Source organism: Nipponia nippon, unplaced genomic scaffold (genome assembly GCF_047370975.1).
Source record: "Nipponia nippon isolate SJK-2023a ecotype South Korea unplaced genomic scaffold, ASM4737097v1 scaffold_7, whole genome shotgun sequence".
Lineage (NCBI taxonomy): Eukaryota > Metazoa > Chordata > Aves > Pelecaniformes > Threskiornithidae > Nipponia > Nipponia nippon.
The window spans coordinates 197,899-220,786 of record NW_028262391.1 but is presented as its reverse complement, the minus strand read 5'-3'; the positions used below and the strand labels follow the sequence as shown (position 1 = coordinate 220,786).

General features: G+C 44.9%; 2 protein-coding genes across 18 annotated transcripts in view; one reads left to right on the top strand and one right to left on the bottom strand.

The window, feature by feature from the left end:
- Nucleotides 1-22,888, bottom strand: part of MCF2L2 (MCF.2 cell line derived transforming sequence-like 2) — a 182,457-nt gene that overhangs the window by 69,639 nt on the left and 89,930 nt on the right. For all 10 annotated transcript variants that reach the window (XM_087738487.1, XM_087738485.1, XM_087738493.1 and 7 more), the window contains exon 15: nt 22,392-22,480. In XM_087738487.1, the coding sequence (XP_087594613.1) occupies nt 22,392-22,480 (89 nt within the window). The remainder of the gene's footprint in view (nt 1-22,391; nt 22,481-22,888) is intronic.
- B3GNT5 (UDP-GlcNAc:betaGal beta-1,3-N-acetylglucosaminyltransferase 5) lies at nt 107-22,392 on the top strand. 8 transcript variants are annotated; one of them, XM_087738501.1, is made up of 4 exons: nt 107-258; nt 2,910-4,043; nt 6,707-6,776; nt 16,548-22,392. In XM_087738501.1, the coding sequence occupies exon 4, from the start codon at nt 16,883-16,885 to the stop codon at nt 18,017-18,019; it is 1,137 nt and encodes a 378-aa protein (XP_087594627.1). In that variant the 5' UTR covers nt 107-258; nt 2,910-4,043; nt 6,707-6,776; nt 16,548-16,882; the 3' UTR covers nt 18,020-22,392. The 8 variants fall into 8 exon arrangements, with proteins under 8 accessions (XP_087594627.1, XP_087594624.1, XP_087594621.1 ...); XM_087738502.1 differs by lacking the exon at nt 107-258 and adding an exon at nt 1,531-2,193; XM_087738498.1 differs by lacking the exon at nt 2,910-4,043.

Here is a 22,888-nt window from a genome sequence, read left to right as displayed (position 1 = left end):
AGCCCGGGCCACCTGAGCGCAGCGCAGCGGAGCGGGGGCCAGGGCCGGGGCCGGGGCCGGGGCCGGGGCCGGGGCCGGGCGCGGCGGGGGCGGAGCCGCAGCCGCAGCCGCAGCCGCTCGGCTCCGCGCCGCGGGATCCCGGGCGCTGCAGCCCCGGCGGCGGCCCCGGCCGGGAGCGCGATCTCCGGCCCCAGGACGGACGGACGGACGGACGGAGGGAGAGGAGCGGAGCAGCTGGCCGCCCAGCCCGCCCGAGAGGTGCGTGAGTCCCTGCCGAGCGTCCTGCGGCCCCGGCCCCCATCGCCAAGTTTGTTCGCTGGCGAGGAGCGGCCGGGTCGGTCGTGCCGCGTCTGTGCGTAAAGCGAGTGGCTGGGAAATGAAAATGAGCCCCACTAGGCTGTTTTCCTAAATGCTCCTTTCTCTTCTCTGCCGGGCTCCGGGGACCGCGAGAGCCGGCCCGTTCAGGGGAGGAGGGCGGCTCACTTCTCCGCGTGTCTGCAACTGCGGCTCCTGGCTGCAGACAAACAAGTTTTCCAACTGCTTTGTTCAGAAGGTTTCTGCTACAGACCGCATCCACCAACTCCGTGCGCCACCGCCTCGCTCGGGCCTTAGAGAGGGGTTTTGTCGGAGTTTGGGATTTCAAATTTCTGCGATAAACGAGACCCAACCCTCCGTGCAGTTTTAATGTCTGTTTTGTGCAGCCTTCTAGCAGATTCCCCCCAAATCTCTGATCGTTATCTGGCAGTCGATTATATTATAAAAAAAAAAAAAAAAAAGGCAGAAAAGCCTCAGCAGTCCTTTGTGGCCCTTTCAGGGTCTGTCCCATCCCCTGAGCCCTGCAGGGAAAGCCCGCAGCCACTCGAGCGCTGCGATGAAACAGCCCATTCAAAGCGGCGGTTCCTCCTGCCCCTGTTCGGCAGCCCCTCCCGGCTTCCTTTCTCCAGATTCTTTTTTTTTTTTTTCTACAGGAAGAGTGGTTTGTGGTTTGGTTTGTCTTTTTCTTTTTCCCCCGCAGCCGCTCCCACCCGAGAGACTCGCAGATGCGGCCGGGAGTTCCCGCACCTCGGCGAGCAGCGGGGCGGCCCGGCCCCGCCAGCCCCTGCCCGGGGCGCGGCGCAGCGGCGCGCTGCCGGCCGGCGGCGGGACTCCGCAGGCGATCGGCGCAGTAAACGCATTCGGCGAAAGGGGGGGCGCGGAACCCTTTCAGAAAGCGCGTTTGCGCCAAGCAAAGCTGGAAAAAGCCTCTTTTTTTTTTTTTTCTTTTTTCTTTCCCTTTTTTTGTGCGCCTGCCCTGGGCCGGGCTGCGGCTGTCAAACGGCGGAGGCCGGGGGCGGCCGGGGGGCGTGCGGGGGGCCGGGCCGGCTCCCGCCTTTGTTCCCGCGAAGGGGCGCGGGCAGCCGCATGGCCGAAAGCCTTCCTCGGCCTCGGCCCGGCCCCGCAGGCTGCCGCCGGGGCGCCGCGGCCTCGGGGCGGGGGCCTCGGCCCGGCGGGGGGGCGGCGGCGGTGAGAAGCGGGCGAGCCGCCCCGGCCCGCCCCGGAGCGGGGAGCGCCCCAGCTGCTGCAGCAGCAGCTTCGTTAGCCGCCTCCGAGCGAGCCCCCGGCGGTGGGCGACTGCCCGTGCTCCAGCGTCAGCAACGGAACCAAGCGCAGGGCAACGATCAAATCAGCCCGCAGTTCTGCTCCGGGCGCCCACAGCGGGGGCGGACGCGGTGCGCGCTGCTTGCGTGTGCTGCAGCATCCTCGCCTAGCGACCGCCAGGCTCATGCCCGGGATCTCCTAGCAGTAGTGTTGAAACTACTAGTGCAGCTGTTGAAGCCCATTTGTATGGTGCTGCCTAGTTCTGGCGTCTCCTGCCCGATTCTTGCGCTTCTCCTGGCAGGTGGGAAGGGAAGAGGATGGGGTTAGCAAAGGGATAGATTATTTTTAAATGGTTGCATTCTAAGAGAGGTTACATGCCAGCTTTTTTTTTTTTCCCCTTGTTGAGCAGGGCAGGAGACATGAAATCACTGTTGATAACAACTGCCATGGAATATTCTAGCAGTATTCCAGAAGGCTGGACTGTCACCTAGAGCGGGGTGTTGCTCTGGTATTATGGGAGTTACTGGTTGTTCTGTCCAGAACTAGTTTCACAGAAGCCCCCCATCTGATATACAGAAAAGTAGTATCTCGGTGAAAATGCGGGCTTTTTCACTGGTAAGGTTTTGTTTTGTTTTGTTTTCCTGCTTAGAAATGTAGTAACAGCCTCTGCTTACAAGCTCTCTTCCACTGAGCGAATCAAAACTGTGTTACTTCCTGCTTCCTCCCAGATCCTAAATTACTGAGACGCAAACTGGTTGCTCAGGGTTCCCTCTGGCATCTGGCCAAAGGAGGAGTGAGTACTGAAGCCAGGAATGGCAATTCACCGACAGGTTAGGGAGAAGCGTGTGGAAAACCCTGCAAGCCACCGCCTATCATTTGAAATGCCAGTGGCTTACGTGTTCGCTGTTACTCTGCACCTACAGTGTTATGGCATCTAGGATGTACTAAGCGTTGCCTCATCTGCCCTGGTGATCAGTCATTGCCTCATCTCCCACGGTGATCAGTCCATGCCTGAAGAATTGTCTAGGCAATCCTTTAACTTGACGATGTCGCTTGCTGAAAGCACAGGAGCACCGAGGGGTTTGGTTGCTGGGAGCACTTGCTGTGGTTTTGCTGTTGCTGCAGCAGCTCTGCTGGGCCGCGGAACTGGGAGGAGGCAGCGGAGGGAAGCAGAAGTGATGGATTAGCATTGCGCTACGGGCTCTTCCTTCCATATGGTGCTGGCAGAGTTTAGTAAAGTACCTGCCCTGGCTGCCTAGGAGACGCGCATCTCGAGCGAGGCTATCCGATTATTCAGCAGACCTTAGTAATAACTAATCTTCAAATTCCAGTGGAAAGCAGCACGGTCCACCTCTGTCAGGATGGCTGGAAGTGACAGCAGGATTTTCCACTGACAGAGGAGACATTGCACGTTTGGAATCTTGGCAACGTTTGGGAAATTGTGGTCCAGATCCTGCACTGAGGTCTGTGCATTCCCGAGTCTTCAAAGACTGAAATAATAGTCACGGACACTTGCGAGGTTTCCCTTCTTCCGTAAGTTTTGCGAATAGCGCGTTTGCCCTTGGCAGCAAGGGGGGGAATACTATGGAACGATCTTGGAAAGATGATGACTTAAATTCTATAGTCAATGAGGAAACCACCACAATGTATGGAAATAGGATGATGAAACAACACCTTCGCTTTGGAATCGCAGCTTTTTAGAATGAACCGGTACCAGTCCTGAAGCTCACCGTTGCTTGGGTGGCTGCATAGTCTGATCTTCAACTTAGATGGAACTTGTGGCTTGGAGATGCTGCTGCTACATGCCCAAATAACTCAGAAAATCTGACAGATCCCAAGACTGCTTAAAAAACCTGTGGACAGATGACCTCGAAAGAAGGGAATGTTGTTGTAAATGAGAGCAACTTGGTTTGAAGGACTGTTGAAGAGGGACGTACGTCTCCGTATTGCTAAGACCACAGACTGCAGGAGTTCCTGCCTTGTAGCACAGAGCAAGTTTGCTTGCTGCAAGCCAGTCTCATGAGGTCAAGCTTGACTGTCTGGTACCGCCTCCAGATTGCTGGATGTAGTCTTAAACTTGAATAAAAAGTGTTTGGTCACTCAAAACTCCCAGGAGTGCTGCCGTGCTCTGAAGGTACACTGTCACCTTTCAGGTGCAGCAAGTCAGCATCACCAACTCAGGTGCAGCAACTTTGAAATAAAGAACTCCTTTTGTCAACACAGATAATGTTGTTGGAGGTGCGTTGGGACACCTCGGCAAAGGAAGGGATTTCAGCCAGTCCTCTGCATTTAGAGCTGAGGAAAGTTGCTTCAAATTGAACTTACTGTTGGCCCAGTAAGCCACTTTCTGTTCACACTTCTGCCACATCCTGCAACTTTTGTTTCCTCTGCTTTCGCTGCTGCTAAGAGCTGAAGAAGCTTGTGCGAACTGACTTAAACTGGTCTTTTGTCTTGGGGCCGGAAAGGTAAAGCTTCTCCTGTTCTTCAAACTGCTACTCACCATACACCACTGCAGCCCCCCAGTCCTCGACTAGTTGTGTTTTTCCATGGAGCATGAAACAGACTGAGGATGGATGGATTTTCTTCTACTTGACTTGGTTAACTGAAGGAAGAATAGTCTTTCACTTCGCGCTGTATACTGGGGCGTGTGATCCATGTGTCTTATTGTTAAGACTAGACAAAGTGCTTTCGCAGCTCTTCCTTGTAACTCTCCTGCCTTTCCAATGAAATATTTATTGACTACGTTTTCAGTAGGAAACCCTTATAGTGGGTAGTAGGGCTGGCAAAGGTACAATACTTATGACTAATTCTTTTCTGAGGTTTTGGCTGCTTTGTCCACGAGACCCGAGTAAAGTCCTGTGGTAATTACAAGTACTGACTTTCTATTGCATTGTTCTCAAAGCTCAACTTTCTAGAATGATCAGGCTTCTTTAATGGATGTCTCTGTTTTTTCTTCTGCCTTAAGTCATTCCTGTCTTGTAAGCTTCTGCTCCCATCTTCGTAGCTTCCTTTTGAGTCCACGGACTGGTGTTTTGTAGTCTGTCTCCCAGTGAACCCCATTTGTAGCGTCTCCTTCACTCTGTTTCACTAAACTGTCCTCACAGTAGTTCTTAATCTGGTGCTGTGTGTACGCTAGTGCTGTATGTCGTTCAGTTACGTTCTTGGCCTTACAGAGTCTGGCACAGAAGTGTGTGTGTGTGTATACACACACATATATACAACAGACACGTGTTTGTGTATATATATATCTATCTCAAAATATTATTTTTACTGGCTCTTGACGTTATTAAATAATGTTACCTACTATCCATTTCTCCTAAGCAGAGACAAGTACTTCTGGTTAAATGCAAATGCACAAGTTCCTTCATTTAATTTACAAAGACTTAAAGTCTTAGGGAAATCTCACTGCTTATTAATCATCTTGGGAGTGTCTTGCAGCTCCTTTGTTTGACTTTTTTTATCTGATTTGAAACTTGAAGCCAGGCCTGATGAATTCTTTGTTTAGTCCTCTGTTCTGTTGCTTGTGGTGGCCCATGACTTGTTAGCAGCGCTGAGTGAGGGCACTTCAACTGTGGTAAGCAGGGAAACTGCAGGATGCTGCTCTGAAGTTGCTACAGCTTACAGCCTTGTCACGTTTCTCGTAAGTGCACGTGGGGAGCATTGGCTCTTTTTGCTTTTCTGCTGTGAGCCTGTGCTGTTCCTTCTCCCCATATTTCATAACAACAAAAAGCAGATGAGTGTCTCCTGTTCATTCCCTGGCCGTGTTGCATTGCGGAAAAGGCTGTATAAAAGGCAAAAATTCTCCTTGGTTCCCACAGAAGTAGGAGAGGATTAATGGAAATCATCCCACCTAGTTTGGAGGCAGGCTTAAACAAAGCCTTGAGCTGCTATTACTCCAGCCAATCTGCAGCTCCTTTGTATATGCTGAGGTGGTTCTCGATCCACTTTATCATAAAATCCGAGATGTTTGTGCCTTTCTGGCTTGCTTGAAACACCCGTGGAGACCCCCAACATGTACGCAGGAGCCTTCTGTATCTTTAAATTTACAAAGAATCAACAGCTTTTGATGTGAAATATTTGACTGTCTTGAGAGCTGTTTAAAATGTGAAAACTACATTAAAGCCTTGAAACTTACGTAGTCATATAAAATAATTGAATAGACCTTAGCTGAACATTTCACTGCTGAACTAAAGGAAAAGGTTAGCTAGCCATATGAATCCAGGTCTCATGGAAGTATCAAAACGGTGGTGACTTCTGTCAGCAGCGGTTGTTGCAAATGCAGAAAACATTCTCCTCTTTAGTCCTTTTCGGTGGCCAGCTCTTCCAGTACACTTAGCTTTAACAAAACTTTCTTCGCTGTTTTCTTTAACCTTCTCCCCACGCTGACAATCACTCCCCAAGAAGTGGGTAACTTTTGATATAGATCGCTAGCTCTTGACTGGAGGGCACGAACCTGACAGGTTTGGACGGTACCTGTTTGTTTGATGGGAGTTTGGCTTTCCTCACACTGCATGTACCTCTTAAGATAATGCTTCTAGCATGTTTATTCCGTTTCAACATTAAAACTATTTGGGGCTTTCTTATGCCAGTGAAGACTGTGAATGCTTTCAGAATTGCAGTCTGGAAGTTAGGAGAAATGGACGGTCTGGGGCGCGCGCTATTTCTAGATAATGATTTGCCTGAAGTTAGGGTGACTCTTTAACTGAATTCAAGGTGCTCTGTATGTAACTTTAAATTCATTAAAGATGTAAGTTCTTAACTTTTGTTGGTATGTCTTGAACGACTAGTACTTCATGCGTCTATAGAAAATGTGTGTATACATATAGTGTATATGTATAGACTTCACTTTTACACTGCATTTGCATGTGTTGAAACAGTTTTAGCAAATTAGTGCAGAACTACCCCAAATGGGTATTAATCTCTTAAGAAGAGAACTGAAGTACAAATGCTAAACAAGAAGAGACTATGGGGTCAGAGGGACTGCTTGCTTGATTCAAATAGATTAATTTCCTATTAATAAAAGACGACAACCCACTAGATGAGACTACCCAAGAAGCAGACAGGGTCATTAATAACTCTCCTCCTCTTCCCTCAGCCTCTAGTAGATGACAACATTTCTCTCTTTCAGCTTAAGAGTCGCTGGCAGCTGTGTACGGCACTGAACAGGAGGGGCTGAGAACGAATAAGGCACGGTGCTGGTAAGGGCCCGGGGAACAGTGTGCAATGACTGTCTGTTCCTACGTGCTTGTCGATCTGTGGGCGTAAGGAAAGCTGAAGTGGCTTAAGCAATATTTGCGCTTGGTGATCTCAAGAGGAGGGCTTTGAAGTGTTGTGGCAATGGCAGCTCCGCTACATTTGTGAGGGTGATAAGCCATTAGGGGGTCATCTTAAAGAGGTCCTCTTCCTTATGGTTTTTCACTCAGCAGAAAGCTCATCTTTTAAATTTAATTATATATGCAGATGCTTTCTTAGAGATGATAGAAGTATTGTTTTTCTCCATAGAGCTGCTTCTTTTGTAGGCTGATCCTACAGTTGCTTTAACAGGACTATCTTAAATTACTAGGAGGCCTTTGTGTATAGGTGTGTGCTTTGCTTGAGGTACGTCTCTGTGCACGGTGGATTCAGTCTAGCATTATACCTTGTGCTTGCTGGCTGTGTCACGGGGAAAGCGTGGCCTTGAAACTGAAGACCTGGGTACTTCCCCTGGCAACGGAGAAAATTAGTTTGTACTGTCTAGTATCCCTGTGCATAGGATTGGGACCCAATTTGCTCCTTGATTTCTATAACTTGTACGAAGAACTGAAAAACAGGCTGTGTTCCTGACTGCACGGCTTGGGTCAGCTAACTGGAAGAGTTTTTAACAAGAGTGATGTTGGTCCTTACTGGCCAGGTACCATTAGGATGGGAACCAGCGCTAGTGTTCTGCTGCCCAGCCTCCTTGAGCTCTTGTCTATGTGGTTTGCAGGTGGACAAGCAAACCTGCGGACTTGTCTCCCAGGGCTTTCCGTGTAGGTTTGGGAACACAACCACTGGAGGAAAAGATCTGATGAAGGGGTGATCCAGGGCTGCTGTCGTGCTCCGTTGTGTATAGAGTATAAATGGTGTCGGGATGGTAAGTCAGCATCATACTCGGCTCAAGTTAATGCGCTATGCTTAGGAGAGAGGCAAGTTTATGCAGCTGAGCTGATTTGGGAAGTCTAGATGGGATGGTACTCTGCTATGTGGGCTCATGACTTCACATATCTCTGATCTGTGCTAACTTAAATCTGGAAAGGAGAGGACTAGTCTAATAGAACACTAAAAAACCCCACCAGCTCATGTACCCTGAAAGTTAACCAGTATTTGACTTGACTTTTTAAATTCCAACATGTTTTATCATCATTGGTCTAAGAAGAAAAAAAAACCAACAAAACAAACAAACAAACAAAAAAAAAACAAAGAAAAAACAATGCTGTGTCTGGCACAAAAAGCCCCTGCATTCTAATCTACTAATTGAGCTTCTCGTTTGTCTGTCTTCCTGCCTTAGTGCCCACATATTAGTGACACATGTAACATCCAAATTTTGACCGTAAACTCTTGCTGCAATATGGGAGACCCATCTGGAGTTTGATGCTGAAGTGGGATCATAGGCTAGACTATTGTCGGAGGAAGAGGGATGGACTGGAGAGCAGATGAGAGAGTATTTAATCTGGAATGAAAAACTTAAACCATGGAACTAGAATAGTAATGTCTAGCATGGTTTAGAAATGGCCATGGTACAACAGCGTTAGCTTTCTGTTTAAATAAGTCCTTCATACACTTTCTAACTCTCTGTATTTTTTTTTAAGTATTCTTACTAGGCAAAAAAAAAGTTTCAAAGTGAGGCCCCATAGAAAGGCAGCTTAAACTGGTCTTCTTGCAATTGGTTGTGTCATTCTTAAATTTGACTTCCTCCTAGTTTGGCAGCTAGCATGGAAAGAGTCTGCTTCAGAGGTTGTTCAGCTTGATCTTCGGGTATGGCCTGTAGACTGGAAGAGAAATCACCATAGGTCTGTGGGGAAAATAGGCAGGAAGCAAGATCTCTAGATCTAGCTGCAAATACATACTTGAATGGGCTTACTGAAAACAGGCAGCAGAAAGAATTGGTGATTAGGTGGGGCTGTGATGTTGTAGCTCTTCAACGTTAACATGCTGTAAACAGGGATTCAGCATTAATGTGTAACTAGAGAATTTGTCTTTTCTTGTCTTCAGCATTGAGCTGTGGACTGGGTCCTTAATGGACTGACATTTCACAATTGCTTTCTCTAGTATGGGGCATCTTCAGCCTTCAGTTTCTGCCAGCCTTCAGCTCAAAGACTGCCACGTGTAATGGGATGTCCTTCTCACAAGGTCGTCTGAAATACACTTTTGTAGAGAGGTGAATACGCTAAGGTGGGACAGAAAGCAGTGGCAAGCTAGCCCTTTTTGTAACACCTTTTGTGGGCCTCCCCCGCTTCTGCAGGCAAGGTGTATTTGTAATATTCTGAGATTAAGTGATACATAGTCACTAGAAAATTATTTACACCACTTGTACAGAAGCTTCCAGATAAGATTCCAAATATGAACAGAAATGACTGGGGGGCCGGGGGGGCTTTCTAAAGGCTATAAAAAGTGCTGACTGAAGTCTCGCTCTGAAGCAGAAAGACCAGTGCTGTGGGAATGGTTTTGATGCTTAAGCCCTGCCATCTGCTCCCGAGGGGGTAACATTAACAGCTGCAGTTAATGTGCTCAGCCCCTTTGCTGCGTATTTTTGCCTTAGTACATGGGAGTTGAAAGGAACGTGTACCAATCTGGCACGTCTTAAAACACTGGCACTGTAAAAGTGAACTTGCATAAAGGTGGACTGATGTTCGGTATAGCGTTAGAGCTCATCGCTGGCATCTGCCGAGACAGATGTGACGGGTTGTACAGTAGGTACCATTATGGGCTGTGTAGCTGTGTCTTAGAGCTCTGACTTGCCTGCGTGGAAGTTAAGTACCTAACTTAGTCACTCCTCAGAAAATGAGGGCATGCAGCCTCACTCATGTCACTGCCAGACTTGGAAACTCCAGAATATTATCCTTACTGTTAGTACAAATTCACCCAATTTGCTGCACACAAAGCAAAGGATTTCATGTTGGTGCCTGTGCATTTTGTGCTAAATCCCTTGAACTAAATGACTCATATCTTGGAGGTTTTCATTCTGGAAAATGCAGTCCTCCCTTCTAGATTGTATGGGGAAGAGTCTCCAGTAGATATAGCAGGTTAAAACAACTGAAAATTGCAGTTTAAATGTAGACCGGTGCTTGAAAGATGTGGTCCTGCTCCTCACCTGCTAGCTGCACAGTAGCTGTTTCAGGGAACTGATCCTGATGAAAGCAACTTAAGAAGGCAAGTCTGTCCATTCTGGCAGATACCTCCATTTAGATTTGCTTGTAGCAGCTGGGAAGCTTGCTGTTCCATTTTCGGGGAAACTGAAGAAATCAGTCTCTGCCTTTCCACCCAATAGTTACAGCAAGTACAAAACCTCTGTAGAATCTAAATCTCTACTGGCAGTTACCTGTTTCCTGGCAGTGTTAAGCCTTTACAACCTGTTTCTGCTTCCAGCCCTGAAGGAGTTGAAATGCTTTTCTCAATTGCCATCTAATGCTTTGCCATCCTTTGAATTTCTCTGCCAACAAACACTTCAGAGATTGCCCCAGCACTGGTAAGTGTTACACATCGATGAGAAGCAGCAAGTGGTCACAGCTTTCAATGTCTCATTTTTCTACATGCTGCTGTAGTTACTTCTGATACAAAGCTCCCCTGAAGGAAGTGCTGCATTTCAGTGTCTCCCCCCCCCCCCTTTTTTTTAATAAGGGGATTGCTCTTGACTGAGCAACTTCAGAATCATTTAAGGAGTTCATCTTTTGGAAGGTGTTGGATGTTTACCTTCTGAAAATCAGGTGTCTGTTCAAGCTGTAAGCATGTACAAAAAGCATCTGAGAATGCTGAGTCTGCCACCCCAGGAAACTGTACCCTGACGGCAGGTTGCAGGCCAACTAAAGAACTTGCAGGCAAAGCCTGCATATGAGATTGCAGAAGATGGGTTAAATGGTCTTGAAACAAAATTTTCACAGCCACTGCCAGTCATCCCTGCATTAATGTAATGTTCCTTACTGATGCAACATCCATGACCTGACTCTCAACTTTTCATAGATCTTTATAGCACTAGGCTGTTTCTCTGTTTCTTTTTGTTAACCCCATTGTCATTGTGACCGTATTTTCCTACAGGATACCTGTCTGAATTCACTTCCATTTCTCACCAGTTTTGTACAGAACAAGGTGTAACAGTGGAAGTTTTGACATTACTTGAAATTATTTTCTTTGCAGGCTGTGTGCTTGTGCTTTCTTTCTATCTTGGCGCTTGCGAACTATGTAGGAAGGAAGGCTTAGCTAAATACTGCATCTTTTTTCCTGAAAATGACCTTCTGTCACTACATCAGGAAAACCTACAAGTGTCAGGGGTGTAACTTGCTCAGTGTTTCTGTTCAGTTTTCTTTTGTGATACAGCTCATACATAACAGGAACTTGAAGATTACATTTCTTAATGTATAAGTAGTTCTTCAAATATTGGGAAGTGAAGAAGGAGGAGATAGGCCAGGGTAGAGACGACAGATAGCATGACTTGTGAAGACATGTCAGCAACGGAGAAATGGTAAGAGGAACCTGGGTTGCATAATCTCGGAGCTAAAGCTGTAGGCAGCAGTGTCCCTTCAGGCTTTGCTCCCATTAACTTAGGCACATACTTCCTTACCCTTTAATTAGTCAGTTGGAAGGGAAAATCTTGATAAACGTGTAATTTTGTGTTTTGATGGCTAATTTGATGTGCTAACTTGACTAGATTTCCTTTGGTCTTTTGGTGTAAGCGGTATGTAAATCAGTACTGCTGGAGATGGAGGAGTTCAATTTCATAGGAGTTGTAACTTTAAATTGCTCAGAAACCAAACGTTGCAAAAAAGTTTTAAATTCTACTTAAACAAAATTCTGAAATGTGCCAAAACGTGTTCTTTGAACCCCGTAACTCCTTTCTAAACAGATCTTGAAAGTTTCAAGAAAATCCAACCCACTCTTCTCAGGATTGTCTTATTCTTACACTAGGGTTGACAAATCTGTCTGAATTTAAATCCAGGCAGTGCTAATCTTAGTCCCTGCAGCTTTAACTGCAGCATGCCTGCTTCTGTCACCTCCGTGGCTGGGCACATTCCTTTAGTGCTGGAGAAGTGGTGTTGCAGCTTAGGTCCGTGTGACATCTGAAGTCTTTCAGCAGGATGGAGCATCTCTGCAATGCGCCTTCTTCTAACCTGGACATCCCACTCCACCATCAAACAGGTTGATCTGGAGTAGCTCATGTGACAGGACCAGCCTGACTTCCAACCAAAAGCCTGTCCTAGGGCTTCAAGTTTTCTGTAGTAACACAGAGCCTGGTCGTAGCCTTAGAATTGAAAAGACTGAAAGCTTTAGAAACAATGTGTGTTACATCTGGTTCTACAAAAGCAACCCTTGAGTCTTGCTGTGAACTTAGGTTAGGCTCTAGATACATCTTGACCTGAATTAACCGCTTTCTGACACTTGAGGGTTTCAGCAGGTTGTTTTTAAGGGGAAAAGGTTGGGAGGAGCTGAATTTGGCTTGTTGAGCAACTATATAAGCTCCAGAGCTGTTGCAAGCTGTGGAAGGTCTGTGTGGCAAGGATGAGAGGGCAGGGTCGGGGGAAGAGTGAGTGCAAGGCTGTCCTCAACTGGCAGCAGTAGGCTTTTGATTGAGCTCAACCGTCCCGTGGAACTGCACCCTTACACTAAGTGGCTCTTCAGCACAGCCGAGGACAAGACATGGACATAGAGATCAGCAGCTCTTCAGATGACTTCTGTTTGAAACTAGGTAATGTTTGAGGTGTTCCTTCTTGTAGATATTCTGAACTTTCTGTATCCACAAATTGTTGATGTGAAAGGGACAGTTGCTACAAGCTGATAGTAAAACATGGTTCTATTTAAAATAGTGTTTCCTGGAATATCCTGCATTGCCTGGGAAAGCTACTTGTGATCTAAACGAGCAAAAAATAACTATACATTATGATCTTTGTCCTAAAATACATGTTATGGAGGGATGTGGCATATCAAATCTATTACAGAGCAATTGAAGCCCAGAATGTGTATTGTACCACATGACAAAATTTGTAGCTGGGAGTTGCGGGGTGTTCTCTCTGGGCAATCTTAGTTGGTCTTTCTTGGGTTTAGGTTTTTATCAGGGTGGTGGTAGTTTGGGAAAAATCTCCATGTTGGAGTGTCTTTTGTGTGAATGTTGTCTCTTCATGGCTCTTCCTGTCTCTGGTGTTTCATGTCTGAGGTGTCTACGTGTTTCTTCAGGGTTTCTCTTGTCTGTCTCTCCTCAGTGGGCTTTCCAAAACTGTTCTACTTACATCCTGAAATTAACTTCATACTGACTTTTTTCAAATATTGACTCCTGTGGACATTTAAAGTAGCTCCCTAAGGATCTGCTTTTCCACAGTGGTCACTCTACAAACTATCGAGTTTGCGGAACAAACTATGCTAGCTCCACTTTCATCCCAGAATAGACACTGAATGCAAAATACAGAATTGTAAACAGTTGCTACATTCAAAGGGATAGTTATGCTTGTGGTAATACTGAAAGGTTAAATGACAAACCCTTTTAGGAAAGGTAGGATTGCTGCAGAATGAAAAAACCTTGCAGTACTTGCAACTAGGGGAAGACCACATGTAGTTGTGAATCTTAACTCTGCTGGAAAGGAAGGCAGCTACAGGAGCTGTGAATGGGTGCTTGGTTCTCCCAGTCTCTCTCCAGTCTCAGTGGGTCTAAGAGCTTGCAAGCCACAAGTAAGAAAATGCACGCCAAGAGGCAAAGCACCTTAATTATGGTCAGAAAAATGACTGTCAAACATGGTTTTATCTCTGTTCCACGATGTTTCTCTTGTTAAGGAGAACACATTGGTGTGTTGGTGTTTTGGGTTTTTTCCCCTTTTCTCAGAATTATGAGAATCAGTTGGCAGTAAATAGCTCCTGTGGTGACTCTACCTGTTCTCTTGTTAAGGGAAGGAGAGCATGACTAAGCCCAAAGGATGGGTGTTGCAAATGGGCTATAAACAATTCTGACAATGAAAGAGACTCCACTTGTGCATTGGCACCTTCAGTGCAAATCTCCGGGCTTTTTTGGAGAGAGATGGGGGAGCTGGTGTAGGCCTCCTTGAATTTCATCGGTATTGCTCATCCATAATTGCATTTTAAAGTTTTACCTGAGGGGTATGTTTCTGAGGAGGATTCTGAGCAGCTTCTGTCTACTAAAGGCTGATCTAATTCCCCTGAACTAGATCAAGAAAATGACAGACTAGACTGTTCCATCCTTCAGTCTGTTGATCTTATGGCTTGTTTTTTCTTCAAGAAAAAAAATTTAATTTTCATTCCAGCATCTCTTGACTTCCAGGAGGGGGGTGCTAGCGAGCAGAAAATTTAGTCTATGCACATCTCTTGTCGCCTGCTATCTGCTCCGTAATTAAAGCTGTTTCCATGGTGATGTCTGTGTTTTGGGGTTTTTTTGTGGTTGTGTTTTTTTTTTCCCTTTCATTTTCTTTTTTCTGGGGGCTTTTATTCTTCCCTAGTGGCAATAACTGTCATATAGGTTAGTTGCACTGTTAGTCTTCAGTGACCTCTATCACTTTGTATTTGTGGTGTTGACTGTTGTCTCCTCTTACCAGAGGACATGGGCAATTGCAGACTCTTGGCAAAACACGTTATCCAAGCGTAATCTAAAAAGGTTGTATTTGGTGACTAGGATTCTTGTGCTTACCAAGGTAAACTGCTACAAGTGGTTAAATAGGTTGCCTGGTGCTGCTTTTAAGCTATCCTGATGGCAGTGGGCAACCTGACCACCTAGGCTGCTGAGCCTTTTTTTAGACTTTGTAAATTTAGTTGGGGGAGATGATGCTGCAGCATTTGTGCTAACTGGCCAACTTCATGTAAAGTACAGATTTTTTGAAAAGAGCACAAATAACTATCTGGGTCAGAGGAGAAAAACAGAACTTATCCTTACTGTGAGGAAGTAGTGGGTGTCTTCAGACCCACTCCTCCAAAAGGAGCTATCAAATGTCTGGGTTTCTGTAACACTCCAGCTTGTCTGCATCTCTGTGCTTCATCTGAAACAAGAGTAAGCTTTGCAATAGCGTTCTGTTGTAAAGTTGCTGAGTTTGTAACTCTGAGGTGTACTGTTTAACTTCATGTTTCCAAAAGTAAAAGGGTTTAAACTGATACTGTAAAAAGCGCTGACTGACTTCTATTCACCAAACTGCCCATGAAGCTTTTCTGTTATGCACTAAAATCTGCAAGCCTCAACTGCACCAACGCACGGTTCCATTTTGAGCAGCCAGTCCTCTTACTGCAGTAGATAACTACACCACAAAATTGCGCCAGGTTTTCTTATCTCTGTATAGTCTGTTGTGTTCTCATCATGCTATCTAGTTGCAAGACCTCAAATGCGTAGAACAATCTCTCACAACATTTGTGTTGCACGTAACTTCTAATGTAATAGTGATAGCTTGTGTCCTCTTGCTTCAGGGGTTGTGTTTCCATGCAAGAAGTGCTTAGCTAGTGGGGTGCCATTCCTTATGGTGCTAGTCCTACATTTCTGGCATGACAGAGAGCTCATGCTTCTTGGGTTTTTACACGATGATCCTTCGGGCAGTTCTTGTTTAGTAGACAGGAGAGCGAGCTGCGGCTACAAGAAGTGAACTTTACAAACTGCAGGGCACGAAGGCTGGACTTGGGTGGCTTTTTGTGCTTTGGATTCTTTTCTTCACTAAATCCCTCGTGGGTAGCAGAGACGGTAGGCCCGCAGCGTTAGCCGTCCGGTCTTGTGCAGCTGTGAGAGGGGTGCCTGGCTGAAGGGTCTGTCTGTGGCCGTCTGGTGTAGCTTGCGGTATAACCTGCCTCAGCCTTAGAGACTGCAACACAAACTCTATCTGCACCATCGGCTAAAAGGCAGAGGTCCTAAGCCAACACACGGGGCGTTTGGTGACGGGCGCCACCGCAGCACGGTTGCGCTAGCGGCACTGTTCAGCCCACCTCAGGCTGGCTGGGGAAGTCAAACGGCTGCTCCCCTTCCACGAGCCTGCCCGCGGCGTCGAGAGCGGCGCCGGGAGGGTGCTGGATGAGGCCGTTGCGGCGCTGCCAGGGCTGGGGCAGGAAGGGCCGATGCGGGCAAGGGGACGACGCGGAGCTGGCGCCTTCCCTCAGGGGGGAGGCGGCGGCCGCGGGAGGAGCGGGGCGGGAGGCCGCGCTGAGGCGGCCGCAGGGCCTTCAGCCAGGCGGGAGCGGGGGCCGCCTCGCCCGCCTCCCTTCCAGGCGGCTTCGGGCCCTTCCCGCAGAGAGCCTGGTGCGGGGGGCGGTGGCGAGGGGAGGCCGGTGGCGAGGGGGGGCCGGCAGCGCAGGGGAGCCGCGGTGGCTGAGGGAGGCGGGGCCTGCGGGGCAGCGGTGGCGGCCCCGCGCTCCCCCGTCCCGGGGCAGGCGCAGGTCTCTGCGTGGGCCTGGCCCTGTAATGGCCGCCCAAAGACAACTTGTAAACTCGGGCACTTGTAGGGTGTGGCTTCCCTCCTAGCTTGAAAGAATTTACGCAAAATGTTGTCATCTGTTGGCTAACGTCAGTGGGTTTTTCTAAGAAAGAGTTTCTTGTGTCAGAACTGAAGCCTCTGTGTCAGGTTCCCCTTCTCCTTCACTAGCCTCCCACAAGCTTGCTCTGGGCCACTGACAACCTCTAACTTGCCCGGTTTGGGGGAGGGTGTGGGTGGGTGGTGATGGGGAGTGTCTGAGTAGTCAACTCATTTCCATGACCAAACCTAAAACCAGATGTGTTAATAACACCTCATTAAAACTTTTCTCCTCTCCCTCCCCCCCCTTACAATTGGTAGGTATTCATCTTCACAAAGGAAGGAAAGACCTGAGAAGATCCGATTTAGAGCTGTAGTGTTCACTTCAAGATGCTCCAAAGGGAAAATACTCATCAGCAAGGCTCATCTTTCAAAACGGTCTGCATTCTTTCAATCAAAGAAAAATGTTTTTTGAGAAGGATGACTTGTGAAATCTGTGAACAAAACTGGCTTTGCAAGGATACTGAATGAAAGACAACATGCCTTACATTGGACGCTTATCTTGAAAGAGTGACTCTGTGCTCATAAACTAAAACACAGGTGCTGTAAAAACACTGATCCTGAACAAGAATAAGGATTATAGAAACTGCATCAGAATGTTTGTTAGTCCCAGAAGAGTCAGAAAATGCCATTTTTTGCAGGTATTTGCCACGTGCTTCATACTGTGTCTCATGATTTTTTGGGGACCATTTGATAATCACATTGTGAGCCATATGAAGTCCTATTCATACAGATACCTCATAAATAGCTACCATTTTGTGAACGACAGCCTGTCCATCAACAGGGCTAACTTGGACAGAGTATCAGCCTACCAGTACTTGATCAACCACAGAGAGAAATGTCAGCAGCAGGATGTCCTTCTCCTGTTGTTTGTGAAGACTTCTCCCGAAAACCGTCATCGGAGGGATGCAATTAGACAGACTTGGGGTAACGAGAAGTATGTTCGTTCTCAACTTAATGCAAATATTAAAACTCTTTTTGCTTTAGGACGACCAACAGATCATCTGCAGCAAACACAGCTGCAAAGAGAACTTCAGCTGGAAGACCAGAAATACAGTGATTTGATTCAGCAGGACTTCTTGGATACTTTTCACAATCTTACTCTTAAATTGCTTTTGCAGTTTAGCTGGGTGAATGCCTACTGTCCTCATGCCAGGTTCATTATGTCTGCAGATGATGATATATTTATCCATATGCCAAACCTTGTTGCTTATCTCCAAAGTCTGGCACAAGTCGGTGTTCAGGATCTCTGGATCGGTCGTGTCCATCGCGGATCCCCTCCCGTAAGAGACAAGAGTAGCAAATACTATGTTCCATATGAAATGTACCAGTGGCCCTCTTATCCTGACTACACAGCAGGAGCTGCATATGTAATATCAAATGATGTAGCAGCTAAAGTATATGAGGCTTCATTGACTCTCAATACAAGTCTTTATATAGATGATGTTTTCATGGGTCTCTGTGCCAATAAAATGGGAATTGTACCACAATATCATGTATTTTTTTCTGGGGAAGGAAAGGCTCCATATCATCCCTGCATTTATAACAAGATGATGACATCTCACGGACACGTAGATGATCTTCACCAGCTCTGGAAGCAGGCTACAGATCCCAAAGTTAAAAAGTTTTCTTCAGGGATTTGGGGTAGAATATACTGCAGACTAGTCAATATTGTGCTTCTCTGTAAACTGTACTATGAGGACACGTATCCTTGTTCAGCTGCATTTTCTTAATACTTGAATATCTGCATTGAAGATCCACTGAGCCAAAACAGAGCAACAACTTTTTAGCTGTTTATTCAAAATACATGTAAACATGGAAAGAGGTAAAATTTTAAATGTGAATAGTTGGGGGTAGGGGGGAAAGATGGTCCCAAATGCTGTTCAGAAACTCTTATTGGAATAGCTCTCCTATTGTACTGCAACCTTTTACATTGTAGCCTGGGTTTTTTTACACTCTTCAAGGGATGCAAGTCTGGATTAAATGAACTATATAATGGACTTGACTTCTAGACTTTGAAATGCTTGATGAAAACGTCTGTTACTTTGAACTTGTCAGTAAGTCTTAAGTTTTTTAAAAAAAGCTATGTGAACTAAGGCACGTGATGATAAAAAAAAGAAAATCTGCTATATCAAAATGGAGTAGACCTTTCAAAACACAAGGAAAATAGAACTTCTGACTTGATGAATGAGACTATTGCAGTAGTTTAAGGCAGTGTAAATTGGTTACAAATATTCACCATTTCTCAGTGCGTCATAGAAAGTAAGTCTGGACCTGCACCTGCACAATTGACAAACAAACAGCAAGCGCTAGAAGTGAAGACCTGCTACAGTCTTTTTCTCAGAGCTCCCTGAAGCTTTGAAATGGGGGAAACAGTGTTTGAGTGCCCTCTGACTTGGTTGTTTTCAGTAACGAAGGAGCTCCCGTTAGATCAGGACTGAACTTGAAAGGATAAAAATCAAATATTACTCATGTAACTGGTTTTGCTATCTTTCTCTGCCTTCTGAAAACTGAAGCATTTAACAGGCCAATCTTTAATAAGCAAATAAGCTAAATGAGTTTTAACAATGCTTCTGTTTTCCAGTATTCATGGTTCTGAAGGTGAAGGTGAAAAGCAAGCAGAAGTCCCAAAGAATGTTACTTACAGCTAATTTGAAGCTGCTAAAGACTTTAAAAGGCAAAATTTCATGCTTGCACTAACAAAGAGGGAGGGTATTTTCTGCACAAAGTTTGACTTCACAGTGAAGGGATAGGGAGATGGTGATCCACAGAAACTCAGTACACAAATCAAAATCACTAAAATATTTCTCCTGAAGTCTTAAGCACAAGATTGTCCTGAAAATTTCAGGGTAGTTTGTGTCCACAAAACCCTGTATCTTGAATATATTTCAGTGTTAATATTACCTGCAGGAGGAACAAAACACCGGTGCGTTGTAAATCAGGACAGATGATCAAACTCAGCGACACTCAAACTTCAGCCATTGTGAGTTGTACTGTGGTGCCATACAAATATCGCAGAGAACCAAAGTTCTAGGATTTCTGCGGTCTTTTCTTGTATAGCTCACTACTGGTGCTTTCACAGACTCTCAGGACAGATGTTTTAGTTGCTAATTGCCAAACGTGTGGTAGCTCTTCCTGCAGCGGACACACGGCCCACACAAGGAACAGTCAGATATTGCTTGTGAACGGATTTGATGCTGGAACAGGTTCTAGTGTGGATAGTGTCAGAAGACTCCTTCTGGAAGCTTGAATGGGTCAAGTTTATCAGCAGAGCAATAACAATGCAAAAGCTCACAAATTATCAAGCATCTGTTGGAAATGTGCTAATTACAGGAGCAATACTACTTGCTTTCTGTCTAAGACTAGCCTTTTTCTTCTGCCTGAAGTTTCTGGCTGTGTGGAGCAGCGAGGTACTTGATCTGTGTCTTCTGACTTTACTGTAGAACAGCTATACAGGACTTGGCAGTTTTAAGCTACAAGTAGTAAACTTTTGTTGAAATAATTGCTACTGTTCCTGGAGCTGTGCTGCAGATTTTAATGGTTTGAGTGGCTAACGGTATATATCTTAGCATAGGCAGAACCCAGGAGTGAGCTTGCTGACTGTTCTCTAAGCTGCCCTTTCAGATGGATGGTAGGTAGAGCTATGGGAATTAGGTGAAATATGTACCTTTCTGCAACTGGTTTTCCAGAAGGAAAAGAATAAGAATCCTAACTGGACCCAAATGTTGGGTATATGAAGAGCCCACTAATAAATCGTTTATCAGTGTCAGAATGACTAAAGAATGTAACAGCTATACTTTAGAAAGAACAAATCCAGTTCCTGTTCTTGCCTAAGCAGATTGATTACAGTACTGAGGATGTGTGTGTTTTTAAAAGAAAAAAAAACAAAACACCAGACAACCCTAGAAAACCTGTTGGCTTACGGAGAAATAAATACACATACAGAGAAAGTAGTGTTCCTTACTGAAGGGAAGCGGCTTCATCAGACCTCTGACCTGTTGTGAGCCATTTCTATCAACAAGCTGCACGGCAAAACTGCACTACTAGAAAAAGCCACCCTGTTCACTGTAGGGAGAGATGGTCTTCATACGCAGTATGCAACCAAAACGTACTATTAAGACTACAGTTTCTTCCAGCATAACTATGTGTTGGGATTTATTGTTTTCACTCATACAAGCAAAGGTAAAGTAAGTTTTAAGTAGCTTAAGCTTCTATAAGGTATGACCTAGCTAACATCTAAAACACTGCTTCAATGTAGTTTGCCATTATCTGAAAGTCACTTTTGACCATTGAAATACTTTGTTTTACAGCTGGTTTGAGTTTTGTTTGGATTGTGTCTTAATCTTAAAAGGGCCTTGATGGTTGTAATATGCATTTTCTTGTGCTGCAGTGAAAAGAAGTTGCTTGTTGAATAAAGAGGAAAGCATGAAGGCACTCCTTTCAAAAAATGGAGAAGCTAGAAAGCTTCTTATTTTCTGGTTCTAAACACTGACTTAAGATTTGTACACCTTTATCTGGAACCTTTTTTAACAATAGTCTTGGTGCTCCAATGCAGGGCTGTCAGGTTTTACTTCTACAAATAAAACTGTGTCAGCCTGAATGGTCACTCCTCATTAAGGTTTTTACATTGTTGCACAGCATATTTAATGCCAAAATTGTTTTTACCTGTTTGTTTGGGTTGCATCAGTTTCCCTTTGATATTACTAATTTTTATACAAAGTATTCAATATTTATTCTTAAACTTTGCTCTGTGTCATAAAAAGACAATGTTTTGTAAAATTTCCTTTGAATAAACAGACTTATTTCTTTAAAAAAAAAACAAACAACACAACAAAGGTAAATATCTTGTTGCTTTCTTTGTAACTGACAGGCTCAGCTTTTAAATGCTATTCTGAGTTCCCTCTAATGAGAGGACTTCAAACTGCTTCCTCCCCTTCCCTGCTTCCTTTCCATTCTACCTTGAACCAAACCTTTAGTGGAACAAGAGGCAAAATTGGTGTTCCCAAGAAAGGAGACACCTCAAACATTTGTTTACCAAACTTCTAGGTCTAAAGTGGTGTAAAACTGCCAGATATTAGCAGCTTAACCTGTTATTAATATTGACTCCAAATTTGTATGTTCTCTTTAGGCAATCATTCCCCAAGAGATATGTATCTATCTAAATAAGTTCTATTTCAGATCATACTTTGCACCTTTTGAAAACTAGCTGATGGTTTGGGGACCAGTCATAGTATTTTCATAGGGTATAGTTAAATTCAGATAGTAATAAGTTGCATTTTTTTATGTCTCTCCAGTTTGTCTAGCACAATGTATCACGCTAGTGTTTTTAGAAATAATAAGTCATTTTCATCAAGTAACTTCAGCGTATACTTGTGTGAGAGAGAGGCATAATGCAAGTATAAATTCCCTAAATCATACTGAAGAAGAGAACAAAGGAATGAAGTCCGCGAGGATTGTGGGGTTTGGCTTGTTGCAGGGTGGGTTTTGTTGTGTAGCGTGTTGTGTTTGTGGGGGTTTTGTTTGGGTTTTTTTTTCTTCTTTAATTGCTCCCTTTGGCCTAGAAACAGTGCAGTTCAACGAAAAAAACTGGGTTTGCTTGGTACTTTTTGTTAAACTACATTACTTAAGTATTGGGTGTTTTAGAATACATCATAAATAATCTCTCTCTCAAGGCTTTGCAGAAAAGAAGAAAAGATTATTGCTTGCATTTAAAAAAACCAGAAGCTTCTCAGAGGCATATAGTCAAATATGAATATCCTGAACACAAGATGATCTTTGATATTGCTTTTTTGTACATACACGCAAGGCTTATTCTAATGACTTAGTTTCTCATTTCATGTTCATGCTTCTAAGAAAAAAAAAAAATGCAAAAAAACCCAACAAACCCCAAGCCCCCAACCCAAACCAAAAGATAAATCTTGCTTGCTTTGCCAGCTGATAGACTGCGTATAAACGCATGGCTATAAGCGTTTCAGTAACTTGATTATATCTAGTTATTTATTAGTCTTGGTGAACTTCAAAGAAGTTGTAGAGAAGGTAATATAAATGCAGTTATTTGCATTCTAAGAACAAAAAACCGATACTGGCTCACGTGTGCAGCCTTACCTCCTCCTTGTTGACAAGTTCTCATCACTTTCACTCATCACCAGGACTCTGCTAGATCCTCCTTGACTAGCTTCGTGCATCACTTCAATCTGAGTAAAAAGGACACATTAAAAGTGAAAATAGTCAATTGCTGGTGCTTTTATTTAGAGAACTTTAACTCTTTAAAAGATTAAAAACTAGATCCTATCTAGTCTAGTAAGTGACTGGACAAGTTAAAATAATTGAATTCTAGATGTGCAGGTTGTAAATCAAGAATACATCCTCCCTCTGTTTTTCTACTTCCTTGCTCGCTATTGGCATGGGAGGCATTCTTCACTCCAGGCAAAGTCTTTATGTTCTTCCACCGCAGAAGGTGAATTATCTCCTTATGTGGATAATTACAGGCAGAACAGTCTCTTCCTTAGACTCCGAAATACTTTTTTTTTTTTTTTTGGCTTGTTTCCTGCCTGAAGCCAACCCCTAGAGTTCACGTTTTCAGAGTTCTTTGTGCAGTGCCA